The sequence below is a fragment of the Silurus aristotelis genome, assembly GCF_946808225.1.
Source record: "Silurus aristotelis genome assembly, chromosome: 14".
NCBI classification, from domain to species: domain Eukaryota; kingdom Metazoa; phylum Chordata; class Actinopteri; order Siluriformes; family Siluridae; genus Silurus; species Silurus aristotelis.
This window is the reverse complement of record NC_139587.1, coordinates 2,981,358-3,003,424: the sequence shown is the minus strand read 5'-3', so window position 1 is coordinate 3,003,424 and position 22,067 is coordinate 2,981,358. Positions and strand designations below refer to the sequence as shown.

The 22,067-nt window shown below is 38.4% G+C and overlaps 3 protein-coding genes across 4 annotated transcripts in view; 2 read left to right on the top strand and 1 right to left on the bottom strand.

Annotated features, from left to right (window-relative positions):
• LOC310736326 (integrin alpha-6-like) overlaps window positions 1-15,579 on the top strand; it is a gene marked incomplete at its 5' end in the record, with an annotated part of 36,781 nt that extends 21,202 nt beyond the window's left edge. The window contains 10 exons of the mRNA XM_083559770.1: window positions 10,776-10,859; window positions 10,939-11,018; window positions 12,144-12,218; window positions 12,466-12,559; window positions 13,332-13,511; window positions 13,621-13,728; window positions 14,282-14,389; window positions 14,524-14,622; window positions 14,731-14,856; window positions 15,380-15,579. Of these exons, the coding sequence (XP_083415896.1) occupies window positions 10,776-10,859; window positions 10,939-11,018; window positions 12,144-12,218; window positions 12,466-12,559; window positions 13,332-13,511; window positions 13,621-13,728; window positions 14,282-14,389; window positions 14,524-14,622; window positions 14,731-14,856; window positions 15,380-15,457 (1,032 nt within the window). The 3' untranslated portion in view covers window positions 15,458-15,579. The remainder of the gene's footprint in view (window positions 1-10,775; window positions 10,860-10,938; window positions 11,019-12,143; window positions 12,219-12,465; window positions 12,560-13,331; window positions 13,512-13,620; window positions 13,729-14,281; window positions 14,390-14,523; window positions 14,623-14,730; window positions 14,857-15,379) is intronic.
• On the top strand, window positions 2,183-10,387 carry LOC310736327 (integrin alpha-6-like). Of its 2 annotated transcripts, XM_083559771.1 has the most exons (15): window positions 2,184-2,509; window positions 5,635-5,762; window positions 5,848-5,936; window positions 6,261-6,486; window positions 6,748-6,858; window positions 7,251-7,467; window positions 7,713-7,918; window positions 8,010-8,101; window positions 8,182-8,309; window positions 8,420-8,509; window positions 8,602-8,666; window positions 8,852-9,039; window positions 9,147-9,293; window positions 9,383-9,498; window positions 10,180-10,387. In XM_083559771.1, the coding sequence occupies exons 1-15, from the start codon at window positions 2,328-2,330 to the stop codon at window positions 10,370-10,372; spliced, it is 2,178 nt and encodes a 725-aa protein (XP_083415897.1). In that variant the 5' UTR covers window positions 2,184-2,327; the 3' UTR covers window positions 10,373-10,387. The 2 variants fall into 2 exon arrangements, with proteins under 2 accessions (XP_083415898.1, XP_083415897.1); XM_083559772.1 differs by lacking the exon at window positions 6,748-6,858 and having other exon boundaries at window positions 2,183-2,509.
• Window positions 15,580-16,302: 723 nt separating the features above from the next.
• The window catches only part of LOC310736577 (neuronal acetylcholine receptor subunit beta-2-like), an 8,409-nt gene continuing 2,644 nt past the window's right edge, over window positions 16,303-22,067 (bottom strand). The window contains exons 2-6 of the mRNA XM_083560141.1: window positions 21,064-21,209; window positions 20,946-20,990; window positions 20,642-20,751; window positions 18,244-19,207; window positions 16,303-17,653 (exon numbers count right to left, since the gene is read on the bottom strand). Coding sequence (XP_083416267.1) covers window positions 17,504-17,653; window positions 18,244-19,207; window positions 20,642-20,751; window positions 20,946-20,990; window positions 21,064-21,209 — 1,415 coding nt within the window. The 3' untranslated portion in view covers window positions 16,303-17,503. The remainder of the gene's footprint in view (window positions 17,654-18,243; window positions 19,208-20,641; window positions 20,752-20,945; window positions 20,991-21,063; window positions 21,210-22,067) is intronic.

Below are 22,067 nucleotides of genomic sequence, written 5' to 3'. Positions count from 1 at the left end.
ATGGATGGGGTTGGTGTTAAATCTAAAATGATCTCAGATGTTGAGCAGATTTATGAGTCGCTCGGGTGCACCTGGTTCTACAACTCTAACTGACTGGATAGCCTGCTATTGTGAAAATGCGCTATAATAATCAACTTGAATAGAATCGATTTTTGCTCCTCAAAAATGGAAACACAAAACAAATGGAAAGCACTAAATAGCTAAAGGGTGGTGTCAGGCTGCAGACGCGGAAGCAGATAAAGTCCAATCATGTTCTTTATTGAGGTGCAAAAAACAAAACACTCATAAACCGATGAAAACAAAAGCAAACACAGACATCCGCTCGTAACGAAGTATCCACTATGAGCGCGAATGTCAAACGCCTAATCCCAATGCAAGTAAAGCTTTCGGCAATGAGTACTTCAATAAGGAAATGGAGTTCGGAGAAATAGCCAGCGGTGAATCCCGGCGTTTGAGCAGCCACGCGATTTACCTGCATGACAATACAACGACCGACAGCCTGTGACTCAAGAACGTGAGTTTATGTAGTCTGATCTTTCATGAGCCACAGCTGTCGGTAATCTTGGGAAGCAGCGTGACTGCTATCGAGGGGGGGCGTGGCAGGGTGAATCCCTGACAGCTACAGAGGGGGGCGTGGCAGGGTGAATCCCTGACAGCTACAGAGGGGGGGCGTGGCAGGGTGAATCCCTGACAGTACCCCCCCTCCAGGGGCGACACCTGACGCCCCAAAACCCACCTATGCCAGGCGGGCCAGGGCACTCCGAGGAAGGCCTCCTTAGACGCCTGGGAGCAACGGAGGCCTGGTGAGCATCCTCTGCGGAGAGCCGGAATGGAACAACACCTTGCAGGAGGATCCAGAACGGAGCCACGCCCTCGGTGCTGACGGGAGGCTGAGTAAAGCCCTTGGCGGGGATTGGAGCCGGAGCGCCCTCCATGGCGGGGAACCGGAACTGGACGCCAACCATGACAATGACCGGGGAGTGGAGGACGTCCCGGGCGGAGACCAGGAACGTCGTACCACCCTCTGAGGGACCTGGAGGACCGCCGTCGCCGTCAGAGAGACCTGGAGGACCGACGTCGTCCTAAAGAGGGACCTGGAGGACCGACGTCGTCCTGAAGAGGACCTGGGGGCGATCTGTCGTCCTGAGAGGACCTGGGGGCGATCCGTTGTCCTGAAGAGGACCTGGGGGCGATCCATCGTCCCGAAGAGGACCTGGGGGCGATCCGTCGTCCTGAAGAGGACCTTGGGGTGAGACATCGCCCTCTGTGGAGCTTGGATGCGATCCTTCGCCCTGCGTGGAGCTTGGATGCGATCCTTCGCCCTGCGTGGAGCCTGGATGCGATCCTTCGCCCTGCGTGGAGCCCGGGGGCGAGACGTCGCCCTGCGTGGAGCCCGGGGGCGAGACGTTGCCTTCTGTGGGGTCATAATAGTCATAATTTATGTCTAAAAAAAACTATTTGGTCCAGAAGTACACAACATAGCACTTTTTTGCTTTTCTAATTCTCCTGACTGATGCTATTTTTAGACCAGTATCTAAATAAACCAGTATCAGAAAGTATGAGGTACAGCATACTATTGGCCATCAACTGTTTAATCACGAATCACAACCGTGTCGCCGGTTCACCGTTGTTTCTTCCTTGGAGCACTTTTGATAGACCACTGCAGACCAGGAACATCCCACAAGAGCTGCAGTTTTGGAGATGTTTTGAACCAGTCGTCTAGATGTCACAATTTGTTAAACGGCTCAAATCCTTATCCTCTTCCATTTTTCCTGCTTCTAACATCAACTTGGAGGAAAAATGTTTTATTTGCTGACTACCAAATACAGTAAATCCACCCACCAACAGGTGCCATGAGGAAGAGATCACCAGTTTTCTTCACTTCACCGCTCATAATGTTATAGTATAATCATTTGATGGCTAGTTGGTGTGTATTTATATAAAAGAACACGTTTTTCACCACCTTTTAATTTCAGGGATGTTAGCAATTCGCTAAACTTTTAAAGTAATGATTCACTTCATCTATTGTATCCGTTAATGATCATAATCCTGATTAAAAAAACAAAACATGATCAAAATGCACAAATTGCTGTTTCATTTCATCTTTGCGGCTAAACATTAACTCACTTTATCTTTAGATTACAAATGTTTATTGCCTGTACACACCCAGTACATTAGTATGAGAACTGCAAAGTGTTGACACACCTCACCTCACCCCACCCCACCCCACCACACCGCTCCTCTCCTGCTATTCGGCAGGTATGTCATCTGTAACAGCCAACATGTTCTGAGCTACAGGGAATTTCAGAAAACACCAGAGGAGCACCATGGAGGAACAAAGACTAGCACTGATCATGACCATGTGGCTCTTCAGCAGCCTGAATCTACAGCATGCATCAGCTTTTAACCTGGATAATACCAACATTTTGAGGAAAAGTGGGGAACCTGGGAGTCTGTTTGGATTTTCCCTCACAATGCACCATCAACTGAAACCTACTGATCAGCAATTGTGAGTTTATTAACATATTTACAGGGGAATCAATAATAAACACCATGTTGGTTAGACGTGAATGTAAAATGTACATTTTTCTGAATCCACAGAAGTTTCTTCACAGGCTAAAGATTCAGTGAATCAGTTTTTAGCAGCTAATAGATCACTATAACTAATAAACGGCCAATTGAGTGCATACTGTACTGTATAGTATGTTCAGCGAACTGCAAAACTATTAAGCACCAATGAAGCAGACATTAATCCTAATAGTATTTAAATAGTTTCTATGTTATCAATATTGTGTGTCAAGATAACAGTGTTTATACAAAATATTATCAGGTTCCGTATTTGACACAGAAACAAAACTCCTGATATGTGCATTATATTTTACTGAATGATTTGACTAACCATTCTTACTATCATATCAGTGAGAAATCTGTAACACACCAGATGTTTTCAGATTATTTCCTGATAAATTGATCATTTTAGGAAAACTAATTTTTCAGTTCTATATAACTCGTCCATAACTTCCACAGAATATAAACAACATTCCCAGCTTCCTAATAGGCTGAAACTTGTAAATAAATCATGTCACTGTGCTGAATTTGTGAAAATAAATTAATCGATCTGTATACTGTACGTATAAAATTATTTGTTAAGGCTTTCATTGCTTATCATTAACTGGCTGAAAAAATCTTTTCCGCATTTGTTATAATAATCCTGCCGTAAAATCTTGTTTCAAAGCAACAAATATAGGAACAATTTGGTGATCACTGCTGGAGGATATGTCCATTACAAAAGTTAAGAGATTATGCAATAGATCATTTCTAAAAAAAATGTGCAAAAAACAACAAAAAGTACAATAGTGACGGCAAACCACCAGAACAGAGTCAGTGCTTTTTCATTTTTCATCGAAAGGATTTTTCCTGAGTTGGTGTTGCCATGGTGAAGGAAAACGTTGTATAATAAGTCACTCCAACATGTTTCTTACAATCTGGTGAAAGTGAAGCCAATAGATTATAATAATTTTCCTTTGGCATCAAATCATTCTGTGAGCCTTTGTGCCCTGTATAAAGAGCCAGGCTCATCCTGGAAGAGACTGCACCCAGTGCTATAGAAATATCACTCATCACAGGTTATATATGATCAGTCAGAAGAGTAGTGTATCAGTCAGTGAAACATTTTTCTGCTATATTTTCTTGAATGAATTCATATCACCGTGTATGTTCTACAGTGCAGACACTAACAAGTATCACATTGCCACCCAATTACTAATGAATGCACTGTAAATGATAATAAAACACTACATGGAAGTACAATTGGAAGTACACAGTTGTATACAACGTCTTTGAAAGCATTTGGTATCATGAAATTTTCCTATCACTTGAAAAAGAAGACCCATGCCTGTTCCAGCATGACAATGCCCCTGTGAATAAAATCCAGCTCCATGAAGTTATGCTTTACATGGGTTGGAGTGGAAGATTGTTCCTGTTGATCCTGTTATAGAGCTCTGATCTCAACCCTATTGAACACCCTATAGGATGAATGTGAAGGCTGACTGCACCCATGGTCTCCTCACCTCACCTACATCAGTACCTAACTTTACTAACATCCTGTTGACTGAAAGAATCTCAACATCTCCACAAAATCTAGTGGAACATCTTCCCAGAAGAGTGAAGGATATTATAACAGCAAATGGGGATGAAATGTCAAATAATATGTTTAAATAGGACATACAAATCTTACGGTTTGGTGTAATTCCTTTGAGTTCCTTATTCTTCTCTTTAACTCCAGTTTTTTGACAAGATGTAGATCTGGTAATGTAACAGTGTCTTGACCACATGTATAATCTTTTTAAGCTGAATTTACTGACAGAATAAGGGCATGCAAGGGCATGCAGGACCTCAAAGTGTGCCTGAGGCACATGGAAAATGATCATTGTCTGCTAGACTGTTTATCTGTCAACGTTCAGACTGACACTGACATGTTGTATTCTTTATGACATGTCTGCAGGCGCAGCTGCTTCCAAACCAAATTATACACTTTTGGCACAATTTACAATGTAGTTTGGTTTGGTTTGACACTGCATTAAATCAAATTATTGTAAAACTCTTTCAACAAATTCAAAACAATTGTGTGTCATATACAGCTGTTTTCCTTTATCACTACAAATATCCAAAATGCATAGCACTAACGCTAACCTATGTCTGCAAAGACTGTCAGAAAAAGACAAAGACCATGGTGCTTAAATGGTCTTAAAAAGAAAGATGATTTATTCTTGTCACATGTACTTTACAGCACAGTGAAATTCTTTCTTTGTGTAGCCCAGCAATGTTAGGAAGCTGGGGTCAGAGAGCAGGGTCAGCCATTATATAAGGCCCCTGGAGCACAGAGGGTTAAGGGCCTTGAACAAGGGCCCCAAGACCGGCAGTTTAGCAATACCAGGCTTGAACCCCCAACCTTCCTATCAGTAACACATAGTCTTAATCACTGAGTTACCACTTCCCCATGATTTGTTTGGAGTGTGATTGTTGTTTCTGCACCTGCCTGTGAAATCACACTAAGGGGGAAAAATTTCTCATGATACCATACCTGCAGACTAAACAGTACATTTGTGAAAGGAATTTACAACGCAAACAGTTTGTTGTTTTTATTTGTATAGCCATTTTAACGATGGACATCGTCTCAAAGCAGCTTTACGGAAATATGAGGTGGTATCTACTGTACGTGGAGACTAACAATGTAACTGGTGCTATTCTCACCACATGCTTTACCAGAACTGTAAAGACCTTAGACGAGCTCAACCCCTGAAATAAAACCATTCAGCTACTTATGCATGATGATCATCAAAGAACAATCAACTCGAAAGCGGTTATAAAGTTGCATAAAGGAGGAAACCTTGAGAGGAACCAGACTCAAAAGGGAACCCATCCTTAGTCTCAACAGCGAATGTCTATTCATTGCAATTCCATTATTATTCAGTGATAAATGCTTAAATGCCGAACTGTGAATGCAACTTGTGGTCCATTGTAGTAGACTGTTGATAATAATTACAGTTCTGTATCAAAGTTCATGAGTTGCTCAGTAACTTTATAGATCGTTAGGATGTTGATGTGACTGTTGAAAATAATTTCTGACCTCAGCTTGCTGGTTGGTGCTCCACATGCGAAAGCTTTACCCAGTCAGAAAGCCAACATAACCGGAGGTCTGTTTCGCTGTAAATTCACGACGCAGAGTGACGACTGTGAACGGATCCCTGTAGACACTAAAGGTTGGTGTTATTCTCTGTAAATACTTATGATGGACGAATATTCTGATTATATGAATCCTTCTTATCATTTGCAACTTATTGACAGATTCAAAACCAGGACAGGGATTAGACCATCGGGAAAACCAGTGGATGGGTGTGAATGTGAAAAGCCAGGGTCCAGGAGGAAAAGTGGTGGTGAGTTAATCCAAACACAGTAATAATTACACTGTTTTCAATTTATAGCAGAGATTAAATAAAAAAATATGGATTACAGAGATGTTAAAAGTAACAGGTATGAACATGTAAAAAATTAATGTTTTAATCATATTGTATTCCTATTATATACAGTTCAATAGGTTTGAGTAAATAGAGATTGGATCTGTTAAATACTGTGTTTGTGTATAACTAAAAATCTATTTAAGGACACAGTAGACAATACATACAATACTAATTAATACAGAAAATCCATCATCTTAATATTGAGTCCTGATAAATTTTTGGTGGAATTTATCCACTTAGGTTTGTGCTCACCGCTACCAGCAGTGGATACATGACAATCAGCTTATACTGGGCAGATGCTTCATCTTGGAAGAAAGCCTAATTGTAGAAGAAACAAAAACGTTCTGCAGCAATCGAGGCAGTTCTAAGGAAGATTTTGGTTACTGCCAGCAGGGCGTCTCTGCAGCTTTCACCAAAGACAAGGACTACATCGTGTTCTCGGGGCCTGGTGCATACGACTGGAAAGGTACACCACACATAAGAACTGGATGGATGGATGGATGGATGGATGGATGGATGGATGGATGGATGGATGGATAGATAGATAGATAGATAGATAGATAGATAGATAGATAGATAGATAGATAGATAGATAGATAGATAGATAGATAGATAGATAGATAGATAGATAGATAGATAGATTATTATTATTATTTCCCTAATTTCACATTCATTTTGGAACTATTTTAACACCAATTTTACCATTTTATGTCCCCATATTTTGAAGGCATTGTCCGCATGGAGCCCATTGAAAACGTTTTCCTGGATTTTTATGAAACTGAAAACTACAACGTGTTTGATGAGAATTACATTCCTCTGACCATCAGCAGCTTTTTAGGTGGGAAGTTTGTTGCTTTCATTTGTTCTTTAATAAATTTGTTTTTCCTACATAGATTTCCTTATAATTCTATGCATGTTGTTGGGGTCAACTTCAATAATAGTGTTACTGTAATCATGTCGAATATTTTCCTGGTCATTTTTTAGTGCTTGGAGTTTTTTTTTTTTTTTTTTTTTTTTTATGAAATACTTTCAATGGTAGAAAAAAGCTTCCACATACAGTATTTTATATCTGCCCCTAATTCATATAAATGTATATGTTTTATTGCTATATGCTTAATAAAAAATACAAAAACAAAAACTATTTGGCACTGACTTTTTTCTGTATTTAACTTTTGAAGATATAAATCTTAAAAATGCTGAATTGGTATTTCATCTCTTGCACTTTTCCAGGTTTTTCTCTGGACACAGGAACAAATGTGTTACAGAAAGGGGAGCTGGTGATAGTAGCAGGAGCACCACGCTCTAATCTCAGTGGAGAAGTTCTTCTCTTAAAGCCTGTTTCTGTACGGGATCAGAGGAATCTGCGTTTAGCTCACATTCTCCAAGGCCAAGGTCTGGCGTCGTCTTTCGGCTACTCACTGGCTGTAATGGACCTCAACGCAGATGGGTAAGAAGTCAAGAATCTGGGCTTAATATAACCTACTTGTCTCTAATGTATTTTAGTGATAATAAAAGTAAATTTTTTTTATAGCAATGCAATTGCTAATGTTATGTTTTGAAAATAATATAATTCTTAGACCTTAATTCTAAGCATTGCCAACAATATTAATAGATATTGAGATATTTGGGAATGGTTTGTTGGTTTGTAATTATACGATACACTAAACACCTTTCTGCTGGTTGGTTTATCAGATGGGACGATATTGTGGTTGGTGCTCCTCAGTACACCTCGATAGACATGGACGAAGAAACAGGAGGCGCTGTTTACGTCTACATAAACCGCCGAGACGGCCGAGACTGGGACAGATTACAGCCAGACGTTCTTATTGGCAATAAAGGCTCCATGTTTGGACTAGCGGTGGCAAATATTGGGGACATCAATCAAGATGGATACAACGGTTCGAATTTTTTTTACCAGACAAAGTGCAGAAGTGTCACAAATATTTGTGTTTAACTCAATGTAATTACTCTGATTATGTTTTTTGACAGATTTAGCAGTTGGAGCACCTTATGATAATGACGGTAATGGTGCAGTGTACATTTATCTCGGCAAAACTGGACACTTGCAAAAAGAAAACCAAGTAAGTGAAAACTCCTCGGCTGATTAAGTGTGCCACAAATTTTACCTTTGATATTTATCTGTGACGGTCTGCTTATGTAGGTATTACAGGGAACAACCCATCAAATCAAGTTGTTTGGCTATTCCTTGACTGGAAACATGGATATTGATGGGAACGGCTATCCAGACGTGGCTGTTGGCTCACTTTCTGACACCGTCCATGTCTACAGGTAACATGTTCTTTCACATGCATCCTATTCCTTGCTAATTCTTTGGCCTGGTCTACAGGTACAGATGTACATTGTACAGTATATTTAAAAATGAATTCTTTTTGTTTAAGGTCAAAACCAGTAATTAGTATCGAGAAATCCTTGACTTTAACACCCGGTGCAATGAACTTCCTTAAAGAAGATTGTCAGAAAGGTCACTGGTGAGAAAAACCCCCATAACATTCTTAAAAGTCTCATTTTGGATTTTGGAATTTGTTTTGTTTCATTGAATGGCTGCATGTTAATCCTTTAGCTTCATAACTGCTAAAACCTGCTTCTCCTACACAACCTATCCAGGGACGTATAACCCCAGTCTGAGTGAGTAAAATAATGTTCGATTATGTTTTAAATCTAAAAATAAATGTTTAGCTTAATGTAGAACAGATGAAGCCCCATGGAAGAGTAAATGGAAGAGTAATGAAATATTTGTAATGTAATCCATTATGTCAATTCTCCTTGAATAGTTTTTAAAACGTATCATTTCATCTTTTGTCGTCTGCTAGAGATTCTGTACAAGCTGAACGCTGATGATCAGAGGGTTCAGAATGGCCAACAGTCTCGCCTCATTTTCTATGAACGGTGGGATCAGAATGATCATCAGTTCCGATTCATTTTCAACGAACACTTAGGAAACATTTCTCTCCAGACACATGGCCAAAAACAATGTGTGCGAAACCACCTTCAGCTCCGGGTACTAAACCTTCTTCACCTCACCTTCACCATGTTTTTACTCTGTTTTCTACACAGTATATAATTCACATTTTTTGTAATGGGATATGTAATTTCCTGTTCCTTCAGGCTGACACCGAGGACAAGCTTACAGAAATCACCGTCAGCATGTCAGTGTCTCTACTTCAAAGCAGTCCTCTTCAGACGTTACAAAGCTCTTTACCTGCTCTCGAGCCAGTGCTCAATGATCTCCAGCCTCGGAAAAGCACAGCCAAAGTGTGTGTTAGATAATAAAACAGAATTTTGGTTTTTTTTGTTATGATTTAAGAAGAACCTTCAAGCATGAATCTTTTCTCACATTGCAGTTCATGTTTTTGAATCCTGAGTGTGGAAGGGATAATATCTGTCAGAGTAACCTGCAGCTGCAGTACACCTTCTGCAACAAACACCAAGATCTGGACTTGTGTTCACCACTAGCTAGGTAACCTCACTACACTACTGGATGTATGTATTTTTCAATTAACAGGTGGATGAAGTTACCAGAACTGGACAAATTGCCCAGAATTATATTTAATTTAATGTTGAAACCACTTAACAGATTTAAACTATGGGTATAATTCAGCAAAAGTTTGATTTGTAGCAGAAGATTTCAAGCAGATATACATTTCTTCTTCCATTATTTAAATGTTTTAATGAAAAATTTAATAAAAACATTCCTTAAAGGTTCTTTACGTAGTAAAAAGGTCTTCCTAGCTAAAATGCTAATACTTGGAGCTCTATCTGATAAAGCAACCCTTGGTTGTATCATTTAAGATAAAACCTGGCTTCTGCCTGAAACAATATATTCAACATTTTATAGATTTGTAGCAAATACACAATTAGAACAAATCATTACCATGAAATAGGTGTTTTATGTGCCTTTTTAATTATTTCTAAAAGACGTATGTGAAACCATGTTATGACGTCTCCAAAGTGACACTGGAGGCTCTGTATATTATACTGTAGGTATTATATTATTCTTTTTGCAGAGATGTTAACCTGTATTTAGCATTTCTAGTTTAAATTTGCCACAATTCACACAAAAAACTTTTTCATAGAGACGCCTCATCATCATGCATCACCTTTCCTGTGTTTTATCTCCATGTTGTTGTGTATATTAAAGGGAGGATGGAGTGGCAGTGATCTCTGCTGGTGCTGGGACCACGGCACTGGAGATCACTGTAACCAATCAGGATGGAGATGAAGCTCATCTCGCTCAACTGGTTGCGAACTTTTCAGAATCTCTTCCTTTATCGTCGGTCATCCTCAAACAAGATAGTGCAAGTCTCAGAATAAAACACTACAGAAACACATGATGTTATAAGTATGAGCAAAGCCAAAATAAGGCCAACGCAAGCGAATATAATCACTTTCTGGGTGTTATACTAAATTTCAGTGTTTTATTACCTCATTGTCATTGTAACAAATGACTAATTAGATGCTAAAATACTTTTTTTGCTCTATGTTTCATTTTATTTTATTTAAATATTGAATGCAAAATGAATGATTGTTTATTTGTGAATTTGTCAGCACAACTAAATATCAGTATATTATAGAATGTCAGTATAAATTCCTAAAGAAAAATCATACTTTAATAAATAAACAAAGAACTATTTTTTATTTGCAAATTGCTGTCATATGAAAGGAATAAAACAGTTCAAGATGTGCTGCTATACGTAAGAAAATGCTATGGAAAGCTTTACTGTGTTTCTTCTACAGGAACTGAACGTGCAGTGTGACCTGGACGGGACTAAAACGAGAGCCGAATGTGATCTTGGAAATCCTTTCAGAAGAAATGCAGAGGTAATGTAAATAGTGTTGGACCTGTATTTATTTATTTACTTACAATGATTTTGCTTATTTAATGTTATTAATTCTGTAGGTAACGTTTTATCTGTTGCTGAACACCGATCGTCTGAGCCCGAGCGTAACAGACGTCAACGTGACACTCAGTCTCCAGACGTAAGATGCAATATTTATGACATTTTTTATTATAAATTATACATTTTATTGTGTATTACTTCAAAATGTACTGTATTTGTTTTGGTTGTATGTTGGAGTTTGGAGTAATGTTTTAAAGTAAAGGATTGCATACGTTTTAATAGGATACAGTTAATATAAAGAACACAAATTGTATAAATATATTTATTCATTAATCATTTAAAGGTACATTTACACACACACACACACACACACACACACACACACACACACACACACACACACACACACACACACACACACACACAGTTGTAGTGTCGAAATCATTTCATATAATTCACTCAAAAGAAAGTGATTCATAAAGATACATTAGGACTAGTTAATTGTGGAAAAAGTAATGGCACCCTATCAATGAATAAAATATCCACATTATTCAACTCGCAGCTCATCTGACCTCCAACTAGAAAAAAATCCTGAGTTTTCTCAACCTTGAGTTCAGCGTTTTTATTTTTATGTTGTGTTTTTTTACTAATCGGTGTTTGCACACGTGCAATTTTATGTAATCCTGTGTATAGGTTTATTTGTTCTATTAAATCTTGTGTTGTTGTATGTTGTTTCTATGCTGCACCTTGGTCCTAAAGAAACTCTGTTTTTATTTTGTTTAAATGTGTACTTGAAAATCACATGACTTGATTTGAGTTAACTTGATCCAATCAACATGGCTACTCAAAATATCTTTACCAAAGTATCACACAACATCTTGATCTTTTCAGTTCTCTCATGTTTCCAAACTTTGAACTCGCCTCCCAAATCTTTCAAACATTCCTCCTGAAATCTGTTTCGTAATCTTCCTTGATATCTTCTGAAAGCTACACGTGTAGATGTTTCTGTTGTTAATGTTGGATTAGGGTTGTAGTATTTTGCAGCATACCACTGCATTACATTTTAAAATACATTTCTACACAAATTAATTACATTTAATTTCCATATAAAAACATGAGCAGGTGCAAATTTATGTCTTCAGTTGTAATATATCTAAAGGTCTAGACACCAGATTTTAGAAACCATTGTGTTAAACTTTGAATAAATTTCTAGCTGGAATAATATTAATATGAAATGATTTCACACTTGCTTTTGTTGCTACAGGATCAGCGTGCAAAATATTACAGCAATCGTTGCAGAGGCTCGAGTTTTCTTTGAGTTGTATCTCCAAGTGTTTGGGTAAGAATACTTCAGGAAATATGATTATCGAATTCTTTTTTGAGTTTTTTTACTTGATTAGATTTTTAATTACTTAATGCAAAATGAAAGATACTGACTGGTTTGTGTCCTTATTATAAAATCAGTATATTGTTAGATATTATGACAGACAATAATGTTATTGTGTTACTAAACTTCAGCCTCTCCCTGTGTAAACTCTCTTTATCACTACTTTAATCACTACTATGTCGCTTTATTGTGTCTGAAGACTGGCCAAACCTTCTCAAGTGTACCATCGAGAAGAGGAAGAGAAGAGACAATCAGATAAGGAGATCGGAGAACCTGTGCAGTACCAGTTTTCAGTATGTCTTTGTTTTATGTCTTTTCTTTTTTTTGACCCTCTTTGCTCCAGGGGTGCTGTATTATGGCTGACCCTGCGCTCTGACCCCAGTTTCCGAACATCGCTGGTATATGCAAAGAAAAAATGTCACTGTGCTGTAATGTACATGCGATAAATAAAAATTACAGAAAATGTTAGATTAAATATTCACAATCACCGCTCTGTCATTTCAGCAGTGAACACAACAGAATTTGACAATAAAAAACGCATTTTTAACACATTTTTATTAACATTTAATGGTGTCCATGAAACAAACATATTATTGCATTTAAATCTATAAATCTTTTCCCTATCAGCCTTTTTTTTTAATCTCTGTAGCATAACACAATAATCAACAGCTTGTCTTGCCATGGCGTAAACTCTGTGAAGTTACAGCATAACCTCAGACTGTAGTAAAGCACTGGAACTGGAGACTCCTTCCCCAACAATGCTTAATAAACATCTCCTCGAAGAAACAATTATTGTGTTTTAAAACATGTTTACGTAAATCACTTCCTATACAAATCCCTGTTAGAACAAACTGTGATTTGACTTATAAATGAGTCCCTCGCTTATATTAAAAAACGATGACCAATCAGGATTCAACATTCCTGTTGTATACATCTAAAGGTAAAAAAAGTATTATTAAGACATGCAGGTGCATTCCCACCTCACCCCCAATGTTCCATATACAGTGATACACAGCACACACACACACACATCATCTATGTTTTTCGCTTAAATTATGACTTCAGATCAGTAACATGGGTCGACCTCTGAAGTCCTTCGCCTCTGTGACCCTCAACATCCAGTGGCCGAAGGAGAATAAAGAAGGAAAGTGGCTTTTTTACCTGCTGAACATCACCGGGCCCAACAACCAGAACATTCCGTGCAGCCCAGTCTCCGAGATCAACCCTCTGAAACATGCTCAAGAGGTCAGACGCTTTTACATCAGCGTTTCTATCCGTGCCACGTCATTTATTATTCGTGTTTTACTTTTTCTGAATCTCAGTGATTGGTTATGACTTTGCTGGCTGTGAGCAGGTGATATCCAGAAGCAGACGTGAAGTGAAAGACGAATCCAGACACTCAGCTCTCGGCTCTGATGGACTCCTCTCTTTATTTGGAAGCAAACGGCATTACAAATATTTGGTACACTTTTTACACAATTGCACGCTCAACTAAAAGGACTTCAAATTGTCGTCTCAGGAGTGTGTCTATAGTTTATAGAAGTCATTTTTGCTCCTGCTGTCAGCAAATATTACACCAGTGCAAAGACAAAACACATGCAAAAGGCATGCACGTGTACCATAGAAATCGACGTGTACTGTATAATGAGTATTTATAAATTGAATATACAGGTACAGTATTCACAAATTGTGTTTCGATTTTAAATTGATACCAATGTTTGACTTTGTACTTATATATACGTATATGAACACAAAGGTATGTATTCTGAAGCATATTTCAATCATTATCGGGAAATTTTATTCAAAAAGGCAAAATCCGTCATTGTAAAAGACATTTTCATGCAATAATTGAAAAGATTAATGCTTTTTTATTATTTAGAAAATCTCAAAGTATTGATATTCTGGTATGTTTATTTTTTTTGACAAATAAAATAATTTGTATAATTATATATCAGGTACAGACATTTAAAGAAAACCCCTGGACTCACTTTGTCCTTTTCCTCTGCTTATTACAGACATGTGATGATGAATTAAAGTGTGTGCAGCTCAGATGCCCCCTAAAGGCAGCAGACAGAACTGCAGTCACTCTGCACTCACTCCTGTGGAGCAGCACTTTTATTGAGGTAATTTTTTATTCATTGGTTTTATTATATTTATTTATTAAAACACCTTTTTTGCATGAGTTTGCATGCTATTTTATTACTATATTCGGATTATATAATAACATGGTGTATGTTGGTTGTGGTTTGCTGAACAGGAATACAGCTCTCTGAAATATCTAGACATTGTGCTAAACGCTTCTCTGAGCCTTGATGGATCGCAGAAGAACTTCAGACTCAGAAAATCTCACACACAGGTACAGAATTAAACACAGAGATTAACCGGTTTATCATGAAATCATTATTTTTTTTAATTTCCAATGATAATATGCAATCAGATTATTCTGTATGTGGGTTTCGTGCAGGTGAGACTTACAATATTCCCAGAAAAGAAGCCGACATTTCTCAGTCAAATCCCCTGGTGGGTGATTCTGCTCATCGTGGTACTCACGCTGCTCCTACTTTGCCTCCTGACCTACTTCCTGTACAAGGTGATAACATTCATACAGTATATAAAGCTCTCACACATCACCAGGCAGATCGCCCTGCCATAATACGGATATCAGCAAGAGAACGTGAAGACCAACACTTATTTCCTCAAAAGCATCTGAAGCTCACAGATGCCCTTGATTGGCTAAAGTCATTGCAATTAAGAGGATGCCATCCTTCTACATTCCAGTCTGTATGTAGATCAAGAGCCCAGAGTCGGCTATTAGGTTTTAATGGGAATATAGTCATCTAGAAAGTTATTTGCTTCCTTCATTCTGAGCAAAAACACATGCAAAAACTGATATTTTAAACCAAAAGACAAGATCAGATCATCTGGTGCTTAATAATTTATAACCATAGAGCTCCTGAAGCACCACCTTCAAGCAAAAACATCTCCAGTTGATCGGGTCATTGTTAACGTCTTTGTGTTTTACGTATTTCAAAATATACATTTCTTCTTATAAAGTCATGATTTCTTAATAACAGCTGGGGTTTTTTTTTGTTTTGTGTCTTTGTGTTCCTCAGCTTAGAAGCCTCGACTGCTCAACTTGCAGAGAAAACAAAAAATATCACAGTATCTATGATAATCAAGCTATGAAATAAACACCTATGCAAGAAATCCAACAGAAAAAAAAAGACTGTTGGTGTTTTATGGGATTTCAAAGGAGCATTGTTCAATGTGAATACTGAGCTAATTTTACTGTTTACTATTACAAAGTAGTGCATGTGTGCATTTTCAAGTACATTTCGTTGATGCTCGACGGGTCACGACTGTTTCGGCAGGAAAAGGGAACCAACACAATATAAGGCAGGTGGTCATAATGTTATGGCTGATCGGTGTATAAACCTGTAGTTACATGTAATTCTGTGGAAAGTCCACATTCTTGCCATCACTTACATTAAAGCAGCTAAAACCAGTTACTCCATTATCAACCTTTTGATTTTTTTTTTTTATGTGAAACTCAAATAAAAAAAATTAAACTTGTTAATCAATGTGTGTTTATCGATTCAGTTGATGTTCATATTGAGCAAAACCAGTCATTCTGGAACATTCCTTCTTTTTCTAAGCATGTAAATTAATATATGAATATTAATAATACCGTATTTTCCGGACTATAAGCCGCTACTTCTTTTCCACACTTTGAACCCTGTGGCTTAAACAAAGAAGCAGCTAATTTATGGATTTTTCCTGGGTTTTTTCCCGGTTTCACAAACTACATGCCAAAAACTGAACCCCATATCATTAGACCAATGAAATTGCAGTACGGGTTCAGGTGAACCAATGAAACTCTTTATATTAATCAGATGCGCTCCCACTGAATCGGGCCGCACCACATCATAAATATGGACGATGTTCCTCTGACGTTTGATCTGCCGCTCACTCGGACTGTCTACAGGAAATGCGAATCATTCGTCACGCTGTAAACAACCGGGCATGAAAACACACTTCACCTGTGTTCTGAGCTGCACTGCATCGGGAGAAAAGCTTCACCGATGGTGATTTTTAAACACACGACGATGACTAAAGAAAAACTCCTGAGAGAAATAGTTGTGAAAGGAAGGAGGAAGACAGTGAACAATGACTTTCTTGGTAGGCTACTGTTTAGATACAAGCCGTGTAACAGACACTGTCTTTCATTAAAGCCTGTGTAAAGTTCATTAGTTTCAGTGTAGACATATTAAGCCGCGGCTTATAGACAGGTGCGGCTTATTTATGTTCAAAATAAACATCTTTGTCAAATTCAGTGGGTGCGGCTTATATTTGGGTGCACTACAAGGCAAAACTACATCGTTTCTTTGTGGAATACATGCATATTTATTTTAATATGTATTTGTTTTTTTTTTTTTTTTTATATATATTATATGGACAAAAGTATTGGGACAACTGAATTTTCCAGCGTTTTTTCCAGAATTTGTGGTTCTTCCCCAAACAGTAACAGTTCCTTCACTTGAACTAGGAGACCCAAACCTGTTTCAGCATTATGGAGATATGCTTTAAATGGGTTGGTGTGAAAGATCTCCTGGTATAAAGCTCTGACCTCAACCCTCTTGAACATGTTTGGGATGAATTGGAATTCTGACTGCACCCCAGGAACCTCCTTACCTTCTCACCTACATCACTACCTGACTTTACCAACACTCTTGTAGGTGAATGAGCACAGATCTCCACAAGCACAATCTAAAATCTACTGGAACATCTTCCCAGAAGAGTGGAGTTTTTATAAAATCAAATGGGGATTTAATGTGAAATGAGATGTTCAAAAGTTCCGCTCATAGAGTCAGGTGTCCACAAACCTCTCTCGCTCTCTCTCTCTCTCTATGTCGCAGCATCAGTGAGATCATGCTAATAAGGAACCGGTAATGTTTGTTATAATAGAAAATATATCAGGATATTATTTTGAGGTAAAGTACACTGGGATTCTTCCTCTGAAACAGTATTGCTATTATTTCTAACCAAACAGCTGAGGTCATTGGGGTCACAAGACCAGGGTCTGGTGCTACAGTAGGTAGTGAACAGTAAGGCAGGGTTAAAGAGTGAGTTATGCTTTAGCTTACATTCACAGTTTCTAAATCGGGAGTGAGGACGAGCTGGTTTGTGTGTGTGTGTGTGTGTGTGTGTGTGTGTATGAGTGTGTAAAAGTGGGTCAGTCACTCTGTGTTGTCATCCACTGGAGTGTTGTATCTCTTAACCAGAGGCTGCATGAAGAGACCAACAGTTCCAGAAACACAAACCAACACAAAAATCCAGAGGAAAAGCCGGTCTATGACCATCGCCACATATTTCCAGTCCTCAATGACCTGAAACAAAAGAAAGTTTTGTTGAGAACGCATATCGACTAGGAATGTGTAGTGATTATAATGTTTTATCGAATTAACTTTTAATTGCATTGAACCACACATACATACTGGCATGTAAATAAATTCATTACCCTCAAATAAATCATTTGAAATAATTACGTTATAGGAACATTGAAAAGACATTACAAAAAGGGCTTTTATGACCTTTTTATTTAAGTCTATCACATCAATTGCCATTGAATATTTTATTAATATTGAACGTCTGTCTCTTACACTACACTACTACAGGTTTGGGGCTCCTAGTTTAAGTAAAGGGTGAATGGAATGCTACCAGATCCAAAAACATCCTATACAGTACCATATTTGCTTCCAAACATTAATATAACAGTATGAGAAAAAAACAGATGATTGGAAAGTTCAGGCTTCCAAATACTTTTGTCCATATAGTGACCTGCATTACATTTGACCTGAACTTCGAGACGTATAAAGTCACTCTGTCTGAAGCAATGCCTTAATTAATGAATTAACCTGCAGACCTTCATCTTTAAATCTCACTGACAGATGATAATAAGAACAACCACAATGCTCACCGCTTCATCATCATCCTCACTCTTTATCTTGTCTGCGATGTATCTCACGCCCTCCATGGCCTCCTCCACTTCCCCCGAACACTTCACGGCTAGACGTCTATGGATCTCTGTGTCATCCTGCATGTCTCTGATTTTCCAGTTCAGGGTTTTGGAGTCCTTATTCGCAGAGAACGTTGAATCTGACTGTGCTTTCTGCTCTCTTTTAGTGGTCTTCTCGGAGAACGAGCGATGTTTGTGCTTACGTCTGAATTTCTCGTGGATATTGGAGGAGCCAGGCCTTCGCATGAACAGCAAAGCTGGCAGACGATGCAAGAAGAAGCCTCTGACCCATAGAGGCATGGTATGCGTGCTAGGAGAACGGTGATGAACGTTCAGGACGCACACGCTGGTGACGATCGAGAAAGTCACCAGCACCATGGCGAACATCAGATACTTGCCGATGAGCGGCACAGCCAGCGAGGTTGGAGGCACAATCTTGGAGATGAGGAGGAGGAAAACGGTTAGAGCCAGGAGGACTGAGATACACAAGGTCATCTTCTCTCCACAGTCTGAAGGCAAATAGAAAACTAAGATGGCCAAAGAGGTGATTAGAATGCACGGAACGATCAGGTTGATGGTGTAGAACAGTGGCTTGCGCTTGATAATGAAGTCGTAAGTGACATCCAGGTAGGTGAGGTCATCTGGGTCTTCGTTCTTGCGGGCAGGAAGTGACACAATGTCCCACTCTCCACTGGGTTTGAAGTCATCTCGGCTCGCGAAGTCAGAGAGCAGGACCAGGTCGATCTCTGTATGGTCGTACGTCCACGAGCTGAACTTCAGCGTGCAGTTTTGCTGGTCGAATGGAAAGTTTCGCACCTCGATCTTGCAAGCACTTTTATAGATGGCTGGGGGCAACCAGGCAACCTCACCATTGCTGGAAACCAAAGCGTTGGAGTAGAAAGAGACCTCGTATGTCCCATCAGCACTGAAACCCAGAAACAAAGAACACAAAGATGACCTTCCATTTAACCCTTTTGAATTAAAGTTCAACATCAGATCACAAATTTTCTGTTATTGATGCCATTAAGAGGTTTCTCTAGAAGTATACTTTGGTGGTCTTAGACTTTAAACCCCACTGCAAATCAGACACTAAACATCCTTAGCTAGCAGAAATGGAAGCATTGATATTTGGCACTAAGTGTGTTCTCCTGCTCATCCCATTCCACTAATGGATGCTTAATCCCTCCAGAGATCCCCAAGTGATCCAAACACACTCTCCAGTCGGAAGACAAAAACACAGGGTGTTTAACCAGACACTCAGCAATCCTGAGTCACACAGTATATTGGATTAACTATGAACATCTGCTTTATTTGTAATATAATTACGCTTTATACTTTGCAAAGCAATAATATTTTATTTCAATCTCTCTCTTATCAGTGAAGCTTCTGTGTTTATTGAAAATGGAAGGATGGAAAAGTAGCTTATGGCAAAGGTATAAAAAAGAAAAATAATCAGATGTATCTGAGCTGTCGCCAATTCATCCTGACATTTTGGTAATATAAATGATCAGAAAATCCGTGTACATACAGTGGTGTGAAAAGTGTGTCTTTTATGGTATTTGAGAGACACATGTATGTTAAATTGTGCTTATATGCAACAAACGAGGCCATTTACTGTATTCATTTTCATTTCAGTCAATAAAAGTAGGTTTTGGATGAAATTCAGGTCACTTTTAACTTCACAGGTTTATCTGTTTATATTTGAATTACATAAATGTAGGTTTAATGATGAAAGAAATAATAAACCAACATGGCTACCAATCCATACTTCAATATGGTATGCAATTCCATTCTGGTCTGTAAGCGTTATTTAGAAAGCAAACTGTCGGGTGAAATGCCATCCATTAATAAAAAACCTGCCCAGTCACTGCACCTAAATCCTATTGAACTGCTTCTGGGATAAACTGGATCACAAGAAAGACATTTCCAACTACTGCAGATCAGCTGAATGTTTGGAGAAACGAGCTGTCCTGATGTCCAGATGTGTGTGAAGCTGTTATTCATGTTAAGGGAGGTTTTTTTTTAAATGAATGGAAATCAAGTTTAACATCTGTACACGTATTTATATTTCTGTGGTCAAAGTAAATCTTTATACTGACACATCATCTAGTTTGTTGCCAATAAACAACAGGAAAAAAAATATAAAAAAATATAAGAAAATATAAAATATAAGAAAAATCTGACAGAATACGAGCTGAATGTTTGGGTTTGAGAGAGTGAGAGCATGAAAGCATAAATGAATGAGAAGTTTCTGAAAGCAGATTTATCCACATTGTAAATTTTAATGAATTACTGCACAAACCATTTGGGCTGTGTCCTGAATTGCACTATATTCAATAGTGCTCTAAAAATTGCTCACTTATTGTAGAGGACGATGTCTGGCAGCCATATGTGCAGTGAGGGAAGACGAACTTTCACAACCCCTTCGTACTCGTTTGGGTTCCATGTTAATCTGTAATCATTCCACACCTTAAACACACAAACGCACCCAAACAATAAATTAAAAGTGAAATTTTATGAAAACTGCAGCACTTCTCACTTTTGAGTTCCAGTCTGAGCTCATTCATTTGGAAGCCAAACACCAAAAAGTGTTGCTTTAGTAAATAAAATGATAAGAAATACTAGATATTACTGTAGATTACCCAATATAGCGAAATGATTACCTGAGAGAGCCAGCAGTTGGTGGTCATAATCTGTTCCCTTTCATTCTAAAAGCAGATAACCAAATGTTATCCCATGTGTGTATGCGTGCCGGTGTGTCCATGTGTCACTGAGACTCACCACACTGATAAGCTGAGCTAGAGACACCTGGATGGCAATGGTCACCTGCTGGCTTTTGTTCACTGCAGGTCGTATGAGCTTGTTGTAGCGTTCAGGAGAAAGGAGGTAATTAATTAATCGCTCTTCCACCTCGGCGCACAACGCCGCTATAAAGACACACAAATGAAATGGAATGAAATATATTGTAAAGCAAAGAGACGTTTATGTTCGCAAAAAGCATGACTGTTTAGCACGTCATCTCAGCTTGAAAAAATTTTTTTATTTAGCTAAATATAAAATGTAAAAAATAAAAAAAAAAACAACAAACAAAAACCATAACAAGAATTTTCAGAAAGCGTTCCACATAAGCCATGGGGAAGAAAGAAATCCACAAATCTGTAATTATTCAGCAAACCTTTAAAGAAAAAACTGCAAAGTAAACAGATTTAATGTGAATAGTGGTAGTGCAACTGATGATTATGTCGCTTTAATAATGTCATTTATAAGGTATAACATTTCCTACGATTGCTCATAATAATCCAACAGTCATTTCTGATCCACAAATTCGATTGGTCAAGCAGCATTTCTATACATCTTACCTCAGAGAACATTAACAGCATGTAGCAGACTCCCTCACACGACTTACATCTTTCATCTCATTCATACAGTACAACTGAGCAGCTGTGAGGTTAAGGGCCTTGCTCACGGGCCCTGGAGTTGCATCTTATTGTAGTTGGGATTTAAACTCACAACCTTCGGATCCAAAGAAAAATGCCTTAACCACTAACCATCACTGAGCATCTCCCCAAAAGAGCTGCCCTACACTGTATTTTCACTTCCTGGTTCCACTTCCTGGTTTAAAATTCTACCGCAGTAGTTTTACAGTAACAACCTTAAGATTTTTAAGATACGAAAACATGTCTAATGAGGGCGAAAAAGACGATGGGACACCAATTTCACCAAAAGCCCCTTTAAATGTACAAAAAATACCTCATGAACTAGCTACAAATCATATGTGGTCTTTT